Source organism: Vidua chalybeata, chromosome 7, assembly GCF_026979565.1.
Source record: "Vidua chalybeata isolate OUT-0048 chromosome 7, bVidCha1 merged haplotype, whole genome shotgun sequence".
NCBI classification, from domain to species: domain Eukaryota; kingdom Metazoa; phylum Chordata; class Aves; order Passeriformes; family Viduidae; genus Vidua; species Vidua chalybeata.
The window spans coordinates 22,690,750-22,703,234 of record NC_071536.1 but is presented as its reverse complement, the minus strand read 5'-3'; the positions used below and the strand labels follow the sequence as shown (position 1 = coordinate 22,703,234).

General features: G+C 38.5%; 1 protein-coding gene across 4 annotated transcripts in view; it reads right to left on the bottom strand.

Annotated features, from left to right (window-relative positions):
• RBMS1 (RNA binding motif single stranded interacting protein 1) overlaps positions 1-12,485 on the bottom strand; it is a 143,273-nt gene that overhangs the window by 55,621 nt on the left and 75,167 nt on the right. For 3 of the 4 annotated variants that reach the window (XM_053947727.1, XM_053947728.1, XM_053947729.1), the window contains exon 2: positions 10,016-10,191. In XM_053947727.1, the coding sequence (XP_053803702.1) occupies positions 10,016-10,191 (176 nt within the window). Of the gene's footprint in view, positions 1-10,015; positions 10,192-10,440; positions 10,464-12,485 lie in introns of those variants that run through there. The other variant, XM_053947730.1, reaches the window with a different exon arrangement.

Sequence of the window (12,485 nt, the reverse complement as noted above, 5' to 3'; positions counted from 1 at the left end):
GACATTTGTGAAAATGCAAAATTCAGAGTGAGTGTCCTAGACTTCAAAGAGAATTAACAAATATATAATTAATTAAGAAATAAATAAAATGGGTGGAAAAAACCTTCAGAATTTCCCATGGAACAAAGTAATATGCAATTCACTTGGGAAGAACAGAGGACTGGGACATGTTCTTGTGTATTTTTAAAATGTCATAACTTAATATTTGGAAGTTGTTCAAAAAGAATTGATCCTAATTTACATTTAAAAAGTACATTCATGCTGAGGCCTTTGTATGATGATGGACTTTACAGCAGCAGTCCTGGCTTAACAGTCTTTTGCTGCTAGTACTGCACCTCTGTTCCGAAATGTGGAAGCCCTGTTAGCTGTCACAGAGAAAAAGGAACAGAGAGCAAGACTTTCCCTCTCATTATTTGAGATCTTCAAAATGTAGCACACAGACTTTTGGCAAGAGATGGGCCTTAGCGATAAAAACGATAAAAAACATGCAGCTTCAAGTATGGGAAATGTAAGAGTTTGAATACAGGATCTCTGAGGAGAAGGGGCAGGAAAGGCAAATGATTTACAAAGAGACCTTTCCAGATCAACAGTACCACAAACAGTGATGAGGGAAAGGAAATGCACACTGCTACATCAGCTCAGCTGGATACCCCACCATGCTGATACCCTCAGGCCTTGAAGGGAAAAAGTCTCTCTTCTCTCTGCCAAATGTCTTCTCCAGAACTCAGCCAAGGCTTTCAGGATTAACACTGGGGAGATTTCTGCCTGGGGTACTGCACAGCTACAGGTTGAAAAGAAGAAACCACAAGGCTAAAAGAATCAGACATTGTAGAGTTCACCTGGCACTCTGCACTGACGTAGCTGAAAGCTCAGCCCTCACTACCAGATAAACCCTCCGTGCACCCTCTGGAGCAGGGAGTGCTTTTGAATCCCAGCACTGGCAGCAGGAGCAGTGTCCCAGGAGTCCCAGGCACTCTGGGCTTTCCAGGATCGGGCCTCTGGGAGCACAGTGCACACAGACAGCTTCAGTCAAGCTTGCCATCACCTCTGGGGCATGGGGAAGCATTTCTGTTTGCCAGCACAGCAGTCCCTTTGGGCTTTGATATATACACTAAAGGAAATTATATACTGAACTATAAAACCGGGCTTGTCTCCAGGCTCCAAAAGCTCTTCAGTTACCCTTTCAGCAAAGTCCTTGAAACCAGGAGTAAGTAGTTTGGATCTTTTTCAGGTCTTTAGCTTTATTTCTGACATTAAGAATTTGCAAATAAAAGATATGAGGTTTCTCATGTATCTATGCTACCCTGTATGAAGCTCTTTTCTTACAATTTTAGATCTTTTATTAACATAACACTTATTTCACTATTGCATTCACTCAGACGTTAAAGTCCTTATTAATGCAGCAGAATAATTGTTGATACTTTGAGAAGACTTGTGAAAGCTTATTAGTAAGCCAAAAAGCAGCACTAGGATTAGAAATATTAACAATGTGTAAAACCTAAGCCCACAATGTTTTCCTAGGAAAAAATACTGACTCAGACTCTGTCTTCTAAAGTTAACATATAAAATTACGCAACTGCACAGAATATGGAAAACAAGCATTCGAGAAGAACACACATTTTAGGCTAACATATTTCAGTTAAGATGGCCAAAATTATTAAATTAAATGTAATTATTTATAACCAAAAGTGAAGTTACACACATTTTGGTGGATACTTTTCCTCTCCTGGTAAAATAATAAGAGAAGAAATGGAAATGTAAGGGGCAGGATAGGAATACAAATCAGAACATATTTCTTCCACTGCAATTGATTCCGTAAATGATTAACTCAACTCACACAGGTTATTTCAAGTAGAATATTTGTACTAGTAACAGTGTCAAAACAGACCCCAAATTGAAGTCTTCTCTTTTTGAGTTTTCATTGGTGTTTTTTTGTTCTATGTCCATGTATCATAACATTATCAATATTCAAATTAAAATTTGACTTTTTTCCCCCAGGTACAGCACATCTATCTACAAAGATCAGACATTTAAATGATGGAGTGCTAATTCTTCTCTCAGTAATCCTTTAATGATTTCATTTTCTACAGAGTTGGTCTGAGCCTTGTGTAAGGCAACTGCTCAAACTGAACTGAGGTAGCTGACATTTTCTGAATGTGAAAACAGGGTAAAATTTTAGGAGTTGTGGGGAAAAAAAAACGAGGATCAAGGATCGAGGATCCACATTCTGTGGAGGTTTTTTTAAAGATAAAGACTGTTTTTTCTATTTCCTCAGTTACATATTTCATTGGAGGTAGCAGGATCTGAATTTAATTAATTAAATTAAATAATTAAATCTAACTAGTTTACCTATATTTGCTAATGCTTTTATTCTGCAGGTAAATATGAATATTTATTATGTGGGTTGCAAGGTGTTTAGGGCTGTTGTTTCTCAATCCTAAATGTAGCTCAGCAATAATGTGGGTAAAAAAAGGTTAAAAATTAGTGGCCTTATAACATGTCAACATCAGATGGCCCAATTTTTAAATAAAAGGAGTTAGCATTACAGAAATCAGAGCTAAGGACAAGGAATTTTTAGCAAACAAAGTCAAGACTTTGCAAGATTTCTACAAGTTATGTGAAACCGCAGGAGATATTGGACATTGGATATGAGAGTCTGCTTGCAAATACTGATCCTGATTTCTATGCTGAATGGTTTCCTGAAGAAAAGGACAAGCTTGATGTAAGCACACTGAGGTCAAAACCAGCTTGGGCTCTAAGCTGAGTCAATTCTGGACTGGTTTCTGCCTGCCTAAGAGGTTTCTGACAGAAGGGGCAGTTTTTGGCATCATGGAACCCACCAAAAAGCCTAATTAATACTTGTTAACATTTTTAGTAGTCCACTGAAATTAAACTATCCCCTTCAAAATGTTCTTGAATTACTGGTTATTCCAATGAATAACTGCTGCTATGACTTCCCATCTGCGTCAGGTCCCTGCCATTGTGGAGCTGGGGACTGGGACTCTGATCAAAGACATTCCAACAGCTGCCACTGGACATTTCTTTCCTGCAGCTCTGCGGTTGCATCTCTGCACAACAAATACCCCGTCCTGCACTACCAAATCAGCTTCTTGTTTTCCAATAAGAGATTTTCAATGGTGGTAACTTTTACCAAATCTGTTTTCCTAGTGCTTCTTTTACAAGCAGCTGCGGCTGAAACATTCCTTCCACTCTCTTCCCCTCCCTCGCCCCCACTTCCTCAAGGAAATTCCATGGGATCACCATTCCTCTGGCCCCACACTGCAACAAAACTCTCATCTCCCAGGGGACAGAGAGTTTTGCAATCACTGGATCTCCACATCTGCGAGCACAGGGCAAACACAGAGTTTGCGTCTGTATTTGGATTACTTGTTTTTTAAACAATGTGCTGAGGGGAACTGCTTTTAAGTTAGGCTAAACGAAATACTGACTCAGAAAAACCACCATCTTTGCTTAATAAAAAAATGGAAAGAGAAAATTAAAACTATATTAGTTTTAAATTCGAGGCTTGTCAAGAGACTATCTGCATCTGGAGGATAGGACAACTTTTTTACCTTTCTCTTAACTACAATTTCCCTGAAAATATCTATGGGTCCCTAATAATATTCTACATGAAAGCATTACTGTAAAAAGACACCCTGGAACTTCTCAGAGAGAATTACAGTGTAGATTTCATTTGATCATCAAGGTAAAGCTGTCTGAATTTTATTTCTAGCTAATTAAAGTCCAGAAATTGAGGGGAAGATAAAGAGTCTTCCTTCGCATCATGCCAGGCTAGACACTTCATAACATGACTGCTGAAATCCGTTGCTAAACAATAAAGGAAATGACTATTTAAACCAAACATCACATCTCCAGACCAATCGCAGTTCCCATGCTACTTGTTGTGGCAGTCAAGCCCTGACAAAAAGGAGCATTTCAGCCTCCATACCAGGCCTACATCTCTCCAGTGCTTCTGGCAAAAGGAACACACAATAATGAATTCTATTTCTTTATAGCTGTAGAAATGGGATACATATTTTTGACAGCAACTTTTCAGAAGATCACCAGCTCAGACAGAAGCCAGCAGAGCCGGTTTACACACCACAGTGGCAGGCCACTCCTCCTCTGACAGTTTGCTGGTTGAGAAACCGGGTGCATCAGCTGGGCAGAACACAGTGGAGATGAGCTAAAGCGGGTCCCTGGGCTCCTGTGGGTGTTTCCCTACTGTGTTCCACACCACTGCACAGGCAACAGCACTGGCACAATCAGTGAATACATGCAGGGAACACACCTCCACTATCCTTGGGAGTACGTTTGCTCTGAAGAGCAGAACTGAGTGAAAAGTGCAGTTAAGGAAAACCTACTGCAGGTAACACAAACAACAAAGCATGACATAGTCCTTGAACAGGGAATAAAGGTAAAACATGATGTTGGTATACAATTGAGCTGAACAGTACAAATCACATACTGCTCAATCACTAAGGAATCTATCTTCTCCTAGAACCAAATGCTATTCTGTAAACTGGGTGTTATTTATTCAGATGCGTACGCAGTCATACTGTTTTTAAAAATGCACACATAACTCTGAAAAAAAGAAATTTGCAGGGGGCTTCTTTCTACCCTAAAAAGGTAGAACAATAGAGAGGCTCTTGCTACAATACAATCAGTATTAATACTGTTCTCAAAGGGAACAGTTTCAGAGACACTGATGTATCACATTTAATTATATGACATGAAATCATATTCCACATAATTATGAATCAAATATCTCACTGCAGCCAGCAAACCATAAAAGAAAAATGCAAGAAAATGGAGAAAAAAAGGAAAAAGGAATAAAGAGAAAATACTTTAAAGAGAATTGGAGAAGTTAGCTTTGAAAACTTCCATTCCACATCCATTTAGCCACACCATTTATCTAAAGGGGTTGTGTTCATGTGCTGTAAGTATTTCTAAGCAGCAATGACCTGCCCAGATCACTCTCCCAAGGAGTTAAATGCCAGACATGTTCAGACTATTTTCTAAAGTCCAGCCTTTTTTTTTTTTCTAATGAGGTATGCTGAGTAAAATTAACAAATTTCTTGATCTTAAATGACCGCAGTGGTGCCAGCTCCCTGCTACAGTAAATGCCTGAGCTCCAGTTCACCTCTTTTCAGTCCTAAGTATGTTTGAAGGAGATGAGAAATGGCAACATGGGAGAGGTCACAATTACACAGCAAAGAACATGGAAATATTAATATGTTAATGAATGTCACATGACAATGAAAAATACATCTTTTATTAAGAACAGGGCACTGAAACAACTTTCAAGTTATCTTGCCTGAACACAGGGAAATGTTGGAGCATATAACTAAGTACGTTTTGGAAACAAAGCTGTATATTACATCTGGGTCATACGTTTCAAGCAAACCATTAGCCTGCCAGTTGTTTCAGCTATGCCTGTGTTCATGATGCTGAGTATTTAGCAAGGAACCCTTAAATAACTCTCTCAACAAGACAGGTGATTTCAGAATGCACATATGCAAAGGCAGTCACTTCAAGGTTCTGTTTCTGTGTGCAGACCATCCTGGCACAGAACAATGGCCTGCTGTCGTAATTCTATATTTTGTTATCTTAAAGCAGTTGCTTTCCTGAATGTAATCCCATTAAAAACCCACAGTATGACCCTACAGTGATAACTTAAGGGGGAAAGCCAACTAAGTGAAACTGTCCAGAGAAAAAAGTGATTTCAAAAATATCATACAGACTACAAACAGCTTGATACAAAAGCAGCACAGTGTGAGAAATCAGCCTGGAAGGGAAAATACCAAAGGGTGGGCTGACCAGATGATTTATGCTGAACTGAACAGAGGAGACTTGGGTTAAGCCTCAAAGCTTGAAATCTCACCCAGGGACTGGGGATTGTCAGGAGGATGAAGGGTCTGCTGCATCATCCTCATTTAATGATGTACATTTCACAAAAGGAGATTTTTGAAGAAACAGCATTACACAGACACAATGCTGCTGCAGGCCAGCAAGTAAATCATAAGCTAGACAGTGGAAGGTACAGGGCTTTGGAACCATGTGGCTTCAGCATAAAGGTCATCCTCAGCAAAGCACAGTGCTTAGTGAGAGTCTGGAAAGCACCTAGAAAACATGTCAAAGCAAGTTACAAACTCCTGACTGAATCTGCTAAGACCCAATCACGCAAGTCCCTAATCAGATAAGCAGGCTCAACAATTTCAGTGAATAACTGGAATGGATTTAATCTTGTATCTTCAGATCCAGATATTCAGTAAGTTAAAATAAATTACTAAGAGTCACCAAATAAGAAAGTACAGCTAAAGCCTAAATAATATATTCAAAACCCATCAGAAGAGCTGAAGAAAACATATCAAGTACTGATATCCACACAAGGAGAAGAGAGTGCAGTTAAGCTGAAGTAAACACTGCTTCAGCAACCCTGTCAGACAAGCTCTTCATGGCAGAGGGTTGCTCAGTGCAGCAGATCATCCCATGTAATGGCACTCCATGGTTGTGAAAAGAAACCACACAGCAGCGTCAGGCAGCTTCCTGCAAACTTTCCCAAACCACACTGGCTCCTGTCCTCTGCTCCTGTCCTATTTAGCTGATTGCTCCTGTCCAGCCTCCCACAGAAAAGACAGGATCTGTGGGCCACTGCATTGATTGCTTTGGCTACTCCCACATACCTGATGGGAAGCTCTTATGGCCAGGACTGACTCATATCATGTCCCCCTGACACTCCTCTGGTTCTGGGCTGAATGTTATGGCATCTTGTGACAATACCTACTTTAGTCCTCCCCACACTTCTGCCTCTGGCTCAATTGATATGAAGAAATTTCGTTTCTCAATGCAGAACTGGAGAAGCAGGCTCAAGTTTGAATTAACTATTCAGAAACATGGCAGCTTCAGTTCCCACACAAAAGCCCAGAAATACGCTCTGAAAAACAGCCATGCTCCCAAACCCTCACAATAAAAACATAATGTGCTCTTTTCAACTAGGAAAAGAGGAAAAGAGCTTCACCTAATAGAAAAACAGAAAGGACCAATCAGTTGAAGGTGGAGACAGATCTGTAGACACGTATACTGACAAATTCTGCTCTTGCCAGGAAAATACTTTTCCACAAAGCTGGTGAATGTTTGTTCACTGTGTTCATAAATACTGCACAGCTGTGCTACAACAGGAGTGCAAGCCCAGGACTTCCATAATTGACAAGGGTCTTTTCTCGTGATTCACCAAAAAGGACTAAACAAAGTAAAAACATGGCCAAAATTATCACTGCTTTCATGACAAGAACTAATGCACATCCTGACTAAATCAAATAAAATTCATAGTGTAACAATCCCCCACACAAGAATCCTGTAGATTATTCGAGCTCGTATTCTGAGGGATTCTGCCAAAAGCAATCTTTCTCTACTATAACTATCATTGAAAATAACTTTTCAGTAGAGTATATATGATACAAATCCATAATGATCAGAAGGAAAAATCTCTGCAGATGGGATGTTTCTGGTACTTGCAGTGACAATGATCTTTTTCAACTATTATTTCCTCAAGCCACAGGTGTTTCTCTGTCGTGTCTGACATCAGCCAAAAGACACAAAACAAGCCAGTGATCTTTTTATGTATATCCTCCAAAAGCTGCTTATTGCTAGCCAGCAAGATCATTTCTACAAAATGCAGAGCAGCCTTTCTATCCATTCGTAGCATCAAGCACTGCAGTGGACACCCTCTTAGATAGCAGGACCCACTCTATATGGAGAAAAGGAGCTAAAATTACTCTAAAAACCTCTCAGTAAAAACTTAGGAATTTGAAAATGGTTAAAAAAATATTTCAGAGACCTGGAGTAAACAACAGTTTCTTTATTGACTTCTGTGTGTCCAAGATTCTATCTCCATTTATTTTGTACTATCTCAGCTTAAACAATGACTATGGCAGGTTCACTTTCAAGAATATCTTGCCTTCTACATCCCAAAAGCTTAGGCAGATTTACAAGAAGGAAAAGGTTTGCATCTGAACTTCCCATGGTCTACAAAAGTGGATTACTGAGCTACGGTTAACAGGGAGAGAGCTGCCATTTCTATCTTACTGCCAAATCCAGTTAGCTGCTAAGGGATTATGTTGTCCAACCTAAAGTTTCTGGACATCTCACTAGCTTCCTCAGCAGACACTGAGAATTTTGAGACAATCTCCTTTCCTCTTAAGTAAAATGCTTAGGAGGGAAATATCTCACAGGAATAAATGTCATGACCTTCCACATCTGTAAATTCACATCAGAATTGATTTAACAAGTTCATGGCTGAAGTTTTTGCCAGTTCTTTATTTATACAATTTATGCTATTCCAACTACAATTATATATTGAACAGCAACAACAAAATTGGAATCTTTGGTATTTAAGAGGAAGGGGACCAGTTACAGCAAATTATTGAAAATATTTTTTTCTAGGCTGTTCATGCATCAGTGACATCTGAGACTGTGCAAACCAAAATGTCTTCAGAAAGAGACTATGGAGCTATAATAATCACTGCACAAATAGTAGTTACTGGGGTGGCTCCAGTGCAAAATAACCTCACAGCTCTGTCCTGACATAACATGAGTGCATAGGCCAAGGTTTCTTCATCAGTTCAAAAGACAAAAACAGGAATGAAAAATCCACTTCTGTAAAACATGCATTTGCAACTAAAATTCAAGTTACAAGAGGTCATTGTCACATGGGAAGCTGTAAAAATGCTTAATTTATCAACAAGCCTTTTCAAAGATTATCTATTCTCTTCTCTGCAAAAAACAAGGATTTCATTTGCTGTTGGAGAAATGAGCAAATAGAACTTGATTCTTTAAAGACCTGAGAGCAAGCTATTTTTATTATAATACTAAGATGACTTATATGTGACTACTACCCTGCAAGTCCAATTTCTTTAAAATTAAAAAAAGAAAATCCCCTCTATAAATTAGGTATCAGATTTTTTTGCAGTATTCAAAATCAAAGGTACTTCACATAAGCTTGGATTCAAAATTTACAGGTTTTGCTATTGATTTTTCTTACTTGTGTTGTGTTCTATTTTTGTATACTCCTAGTTAGTTATCTGCCAAATGGAACATAAAATTATTTTTAAAATTTCAGACAGTAGCATTATATACAAATATTAATAATTCTTCCTCCAAAATGGACAGATTTGGATGTTTTCCTACATGTAGTATTGACAATTTAGCTGAGTACTTTTGATTTCAAAATAATCCAGACAGTGCACTACGAATTTCAGAAGTACTAAGACATTTTTAAAATCCAGTAAAACATTTAAGGCAGGTGATTCTAAACAGTGTATAAACAACCCAACTGCACAGTCTTTTGATACATAAACCATATTTGAAAGTAAGAGGCACATGCTGCTGTAAAAATTAAAAAACAGAACAAATAACTCCCATAAGCAAAAAAAGTCTTAGGTTAACAACATTGTCTAAAAGCCCTCTGCTAAACCAAGTCTAACCAGAACTTCAGCCACTAGAGAGGAGTCTTACATGGACCAGCTATTTCTAATAATAAAAAAATAACTGTGCAGTAAAGTACAGTCATAAATTAGCGTGAAACTAGAATAAGCCTTCAAATGCACATTATAGTTTACAGTGATTCAGAACAATTACTCAAGTTTGTACCAACAGATTATCTCAGCAGTGAACAGAGGAGACCCTCTATGCAGGTTCTCAATAGCAAGTTTCACAGTTAGGTATTAATTTTATCTGTGATTTCAACAGCACAATGGGTAATCACAGCTTTTATGAAAGCTGTGGGTTGCTTCAGTTCACTACTGTATTCTCACTTTGTTTGCTTCTCCAAAGCATCAAACAATCTTTTCCTTCTGATTGTTAACAAAGTTGAAACCTGCCACCATATCACAGCATGAGGCTGTTTGTTTATGAACCTGGTTTTCTTCCCTCATAATCCAAACACTCATCTTGGGTACCTACTACAAGCCTTTAAGGTATGACATTATAATTTGCGTTTAAGCATAGTACTTACGGTTGGCATAGCTTTACCAGGTCCTGATCAGTGGTGTTTGGAGGCAGTGCTCTGATGTAAAGGTTAGTTTTACTTAATTGATCCCATCCTGAGTTGCTGCTGCTACTACTGTTGTTATTACTGCTGGTGGTGCTGGGACTAGGAGGAGCCATTGGGTGGGCTGGTACAATGGACTGCTGCAAAGGAAAAAGCACATTAGAGTAAAGTACAGGTAGCAATCACAGCATGCACATCAGCTACAGCAGCCTGGTTACCATTTGGAGCACTGTGTTCAATCTGCTCCTAATTACCCACGGATTTCAAATACAACTGCTTTCACACCACATTTGGGACAGGATTCACAGGCACATCCTAATATCTCCAACCACTACTTGATGCATGACACAGGGTCAAATTATATATAACCTCCACTGAATATTACTCACAGGATTTTATCACTCTTCATTGTGTCATGTCATGTGAAAATGAAGTAGGAACTATTGTTCCTCTAGGCTCCAGCAGGTACAAAGTTTATATCACTATGACTGTCTCACATGTCAAATTGTGGCAGACACAAAGACCATGCTCTTTCCTTAATCTATCAAAAATACAAAAAATAATTAGAAGCCTCTTTTCTATCTCTTCTGGCTTTTAGTACATAATATAATACTATTATTTTTTACAGATAGAGAAGGAGCACAGATAGCTTAAGGAAAAGACTTTAAATGAATGGTGTGCCTTGGGAGAACTTTCAAACTGCTCTCTGTCTCCATATTTGTGGATTACTTCAGAATTATCAAGAAAAAGGCTCTATATAATGGTAAAAAATTCAAGTTTCAAGAGGAGAAAAGCACATAAGCACTTCCACCTACTCCTCAAGGTATCTAACGCTATTGCTCTTAAAATCAGACCCCAATGGAACATAAAAACGTCCTAGAGTAAATCTGCAGTAAAGAAATAATTTGCAGTAAGAGAAATATAGCAGGGCACTGTACAAAAAGTACTATGAACCTGTCTGTGGTGTTGTAAGAGAGGAATACTTCAAAAAATATACTAGAGAACTGAAGTTGCCTGTAAATATCTTGAGACTACATGGTGTTCACTGACCAAGTGGCTGCATGTGGCTCCTTTTCTGCAAAAGCCTGAGCTTCCACCACAAAACTCACTGCAAAGAACTGCCCTCTGAATACAGAGGAAAGGCACAGGAGAGGGAAAAAATATACTGGAATATAAAGTGAGATGTCAATGTAGACTCACTTGTACCCACCCTAGTGCCACCCTCTTCCTTGGATTAGTACAAACAGTTGTATGGCCACAAACTGAACCAAAAAAGTGATCTTCCCTGATCTGGTACACCATGTGGGCTTTGCATTACGCAAAAGCTTTGGCTGTCACAAGGCAGGGAGCAGGAATGTGAAGGCAGAGAGGAAAGGATTAGAGTTTACCTCTGTTTAAAGCACCCATGAAACTACACACAAGAAATGTGAAACTATTTTGGAGATAACCTCAAGAAATTGGAATGGAAGTGTGAGTGGGAGAAAAGTACAAAGGCATGCCTTATATCAGATACTTTATGGTAATTATGTGCTTCTTTTTTGTGTTTCCCCAGGAAGGTTTTGAAATCCTCCAATTTGGCATGTTGCAAAGTTTATTATGCAGCTATAATGGCCTGGAACAGCCAACTGCAAGACTTGCTATAAAATCAACATTGATAAGCAGTAACATTGTTGCTGCCTAATTTAATTGAACTGAAAATTACAAAAAATAATTAAATACATTCCTGATCATTTAGTATTTTAAAACTGAGTATCAATATTTCATTGTCATAAGGTTAGAGATTTTTTTGTTTGTTTTGGTTGTTTTTAATAAAGATTTTTAGAAACATCAAATCTCTTCCAAAATATTTATATTTGGAATTGAAGCATTGATCTAGAATTTCTTCCAGGGAAAAAGATTAAATGCTCCCTTCCAAGTTTGCAATGGAAACATTGACAGATTTTAACAATAGCAGCACAAGTCAGTCTGTCAGACCACTCTTCTTCCAGTAATGCCAGTAATTATTTTTAGGGTTACAAGCAATGCAGGATGACAGAGTAACTAGTTTCAAAACATTTTCACAACAGAACAAACTTAGTCTGGCACAGTGAAATTTTCTTCAAAAAGCCTTCAGTGAAGTTCCCAAAATGCAAACAGTGATCAAATGCAAGACTGCTCTGTTTACGGTTTCAAAATGCGCACATACAGCTACTAGAAAACTCAACATACACATACCTGTCTTCATTTAAACTGGTTTATTTCTAAACTACAGCTGAAGGCTAAGAGCCTCTTTTAAGTATTTCAGTATCTTTGGTTTGGTCTTGCTTTTATTTCTTACAGTGTTTTTCCCTTAAATGTTTTGTTTTTCTATGTTATGAAGAACTGGAGTTTTGCAAAATCTTGTCACCAGCTGGCCAAAGGCAGGAGAGGAAAATGTGTGTCTGTGTGTAGAGAG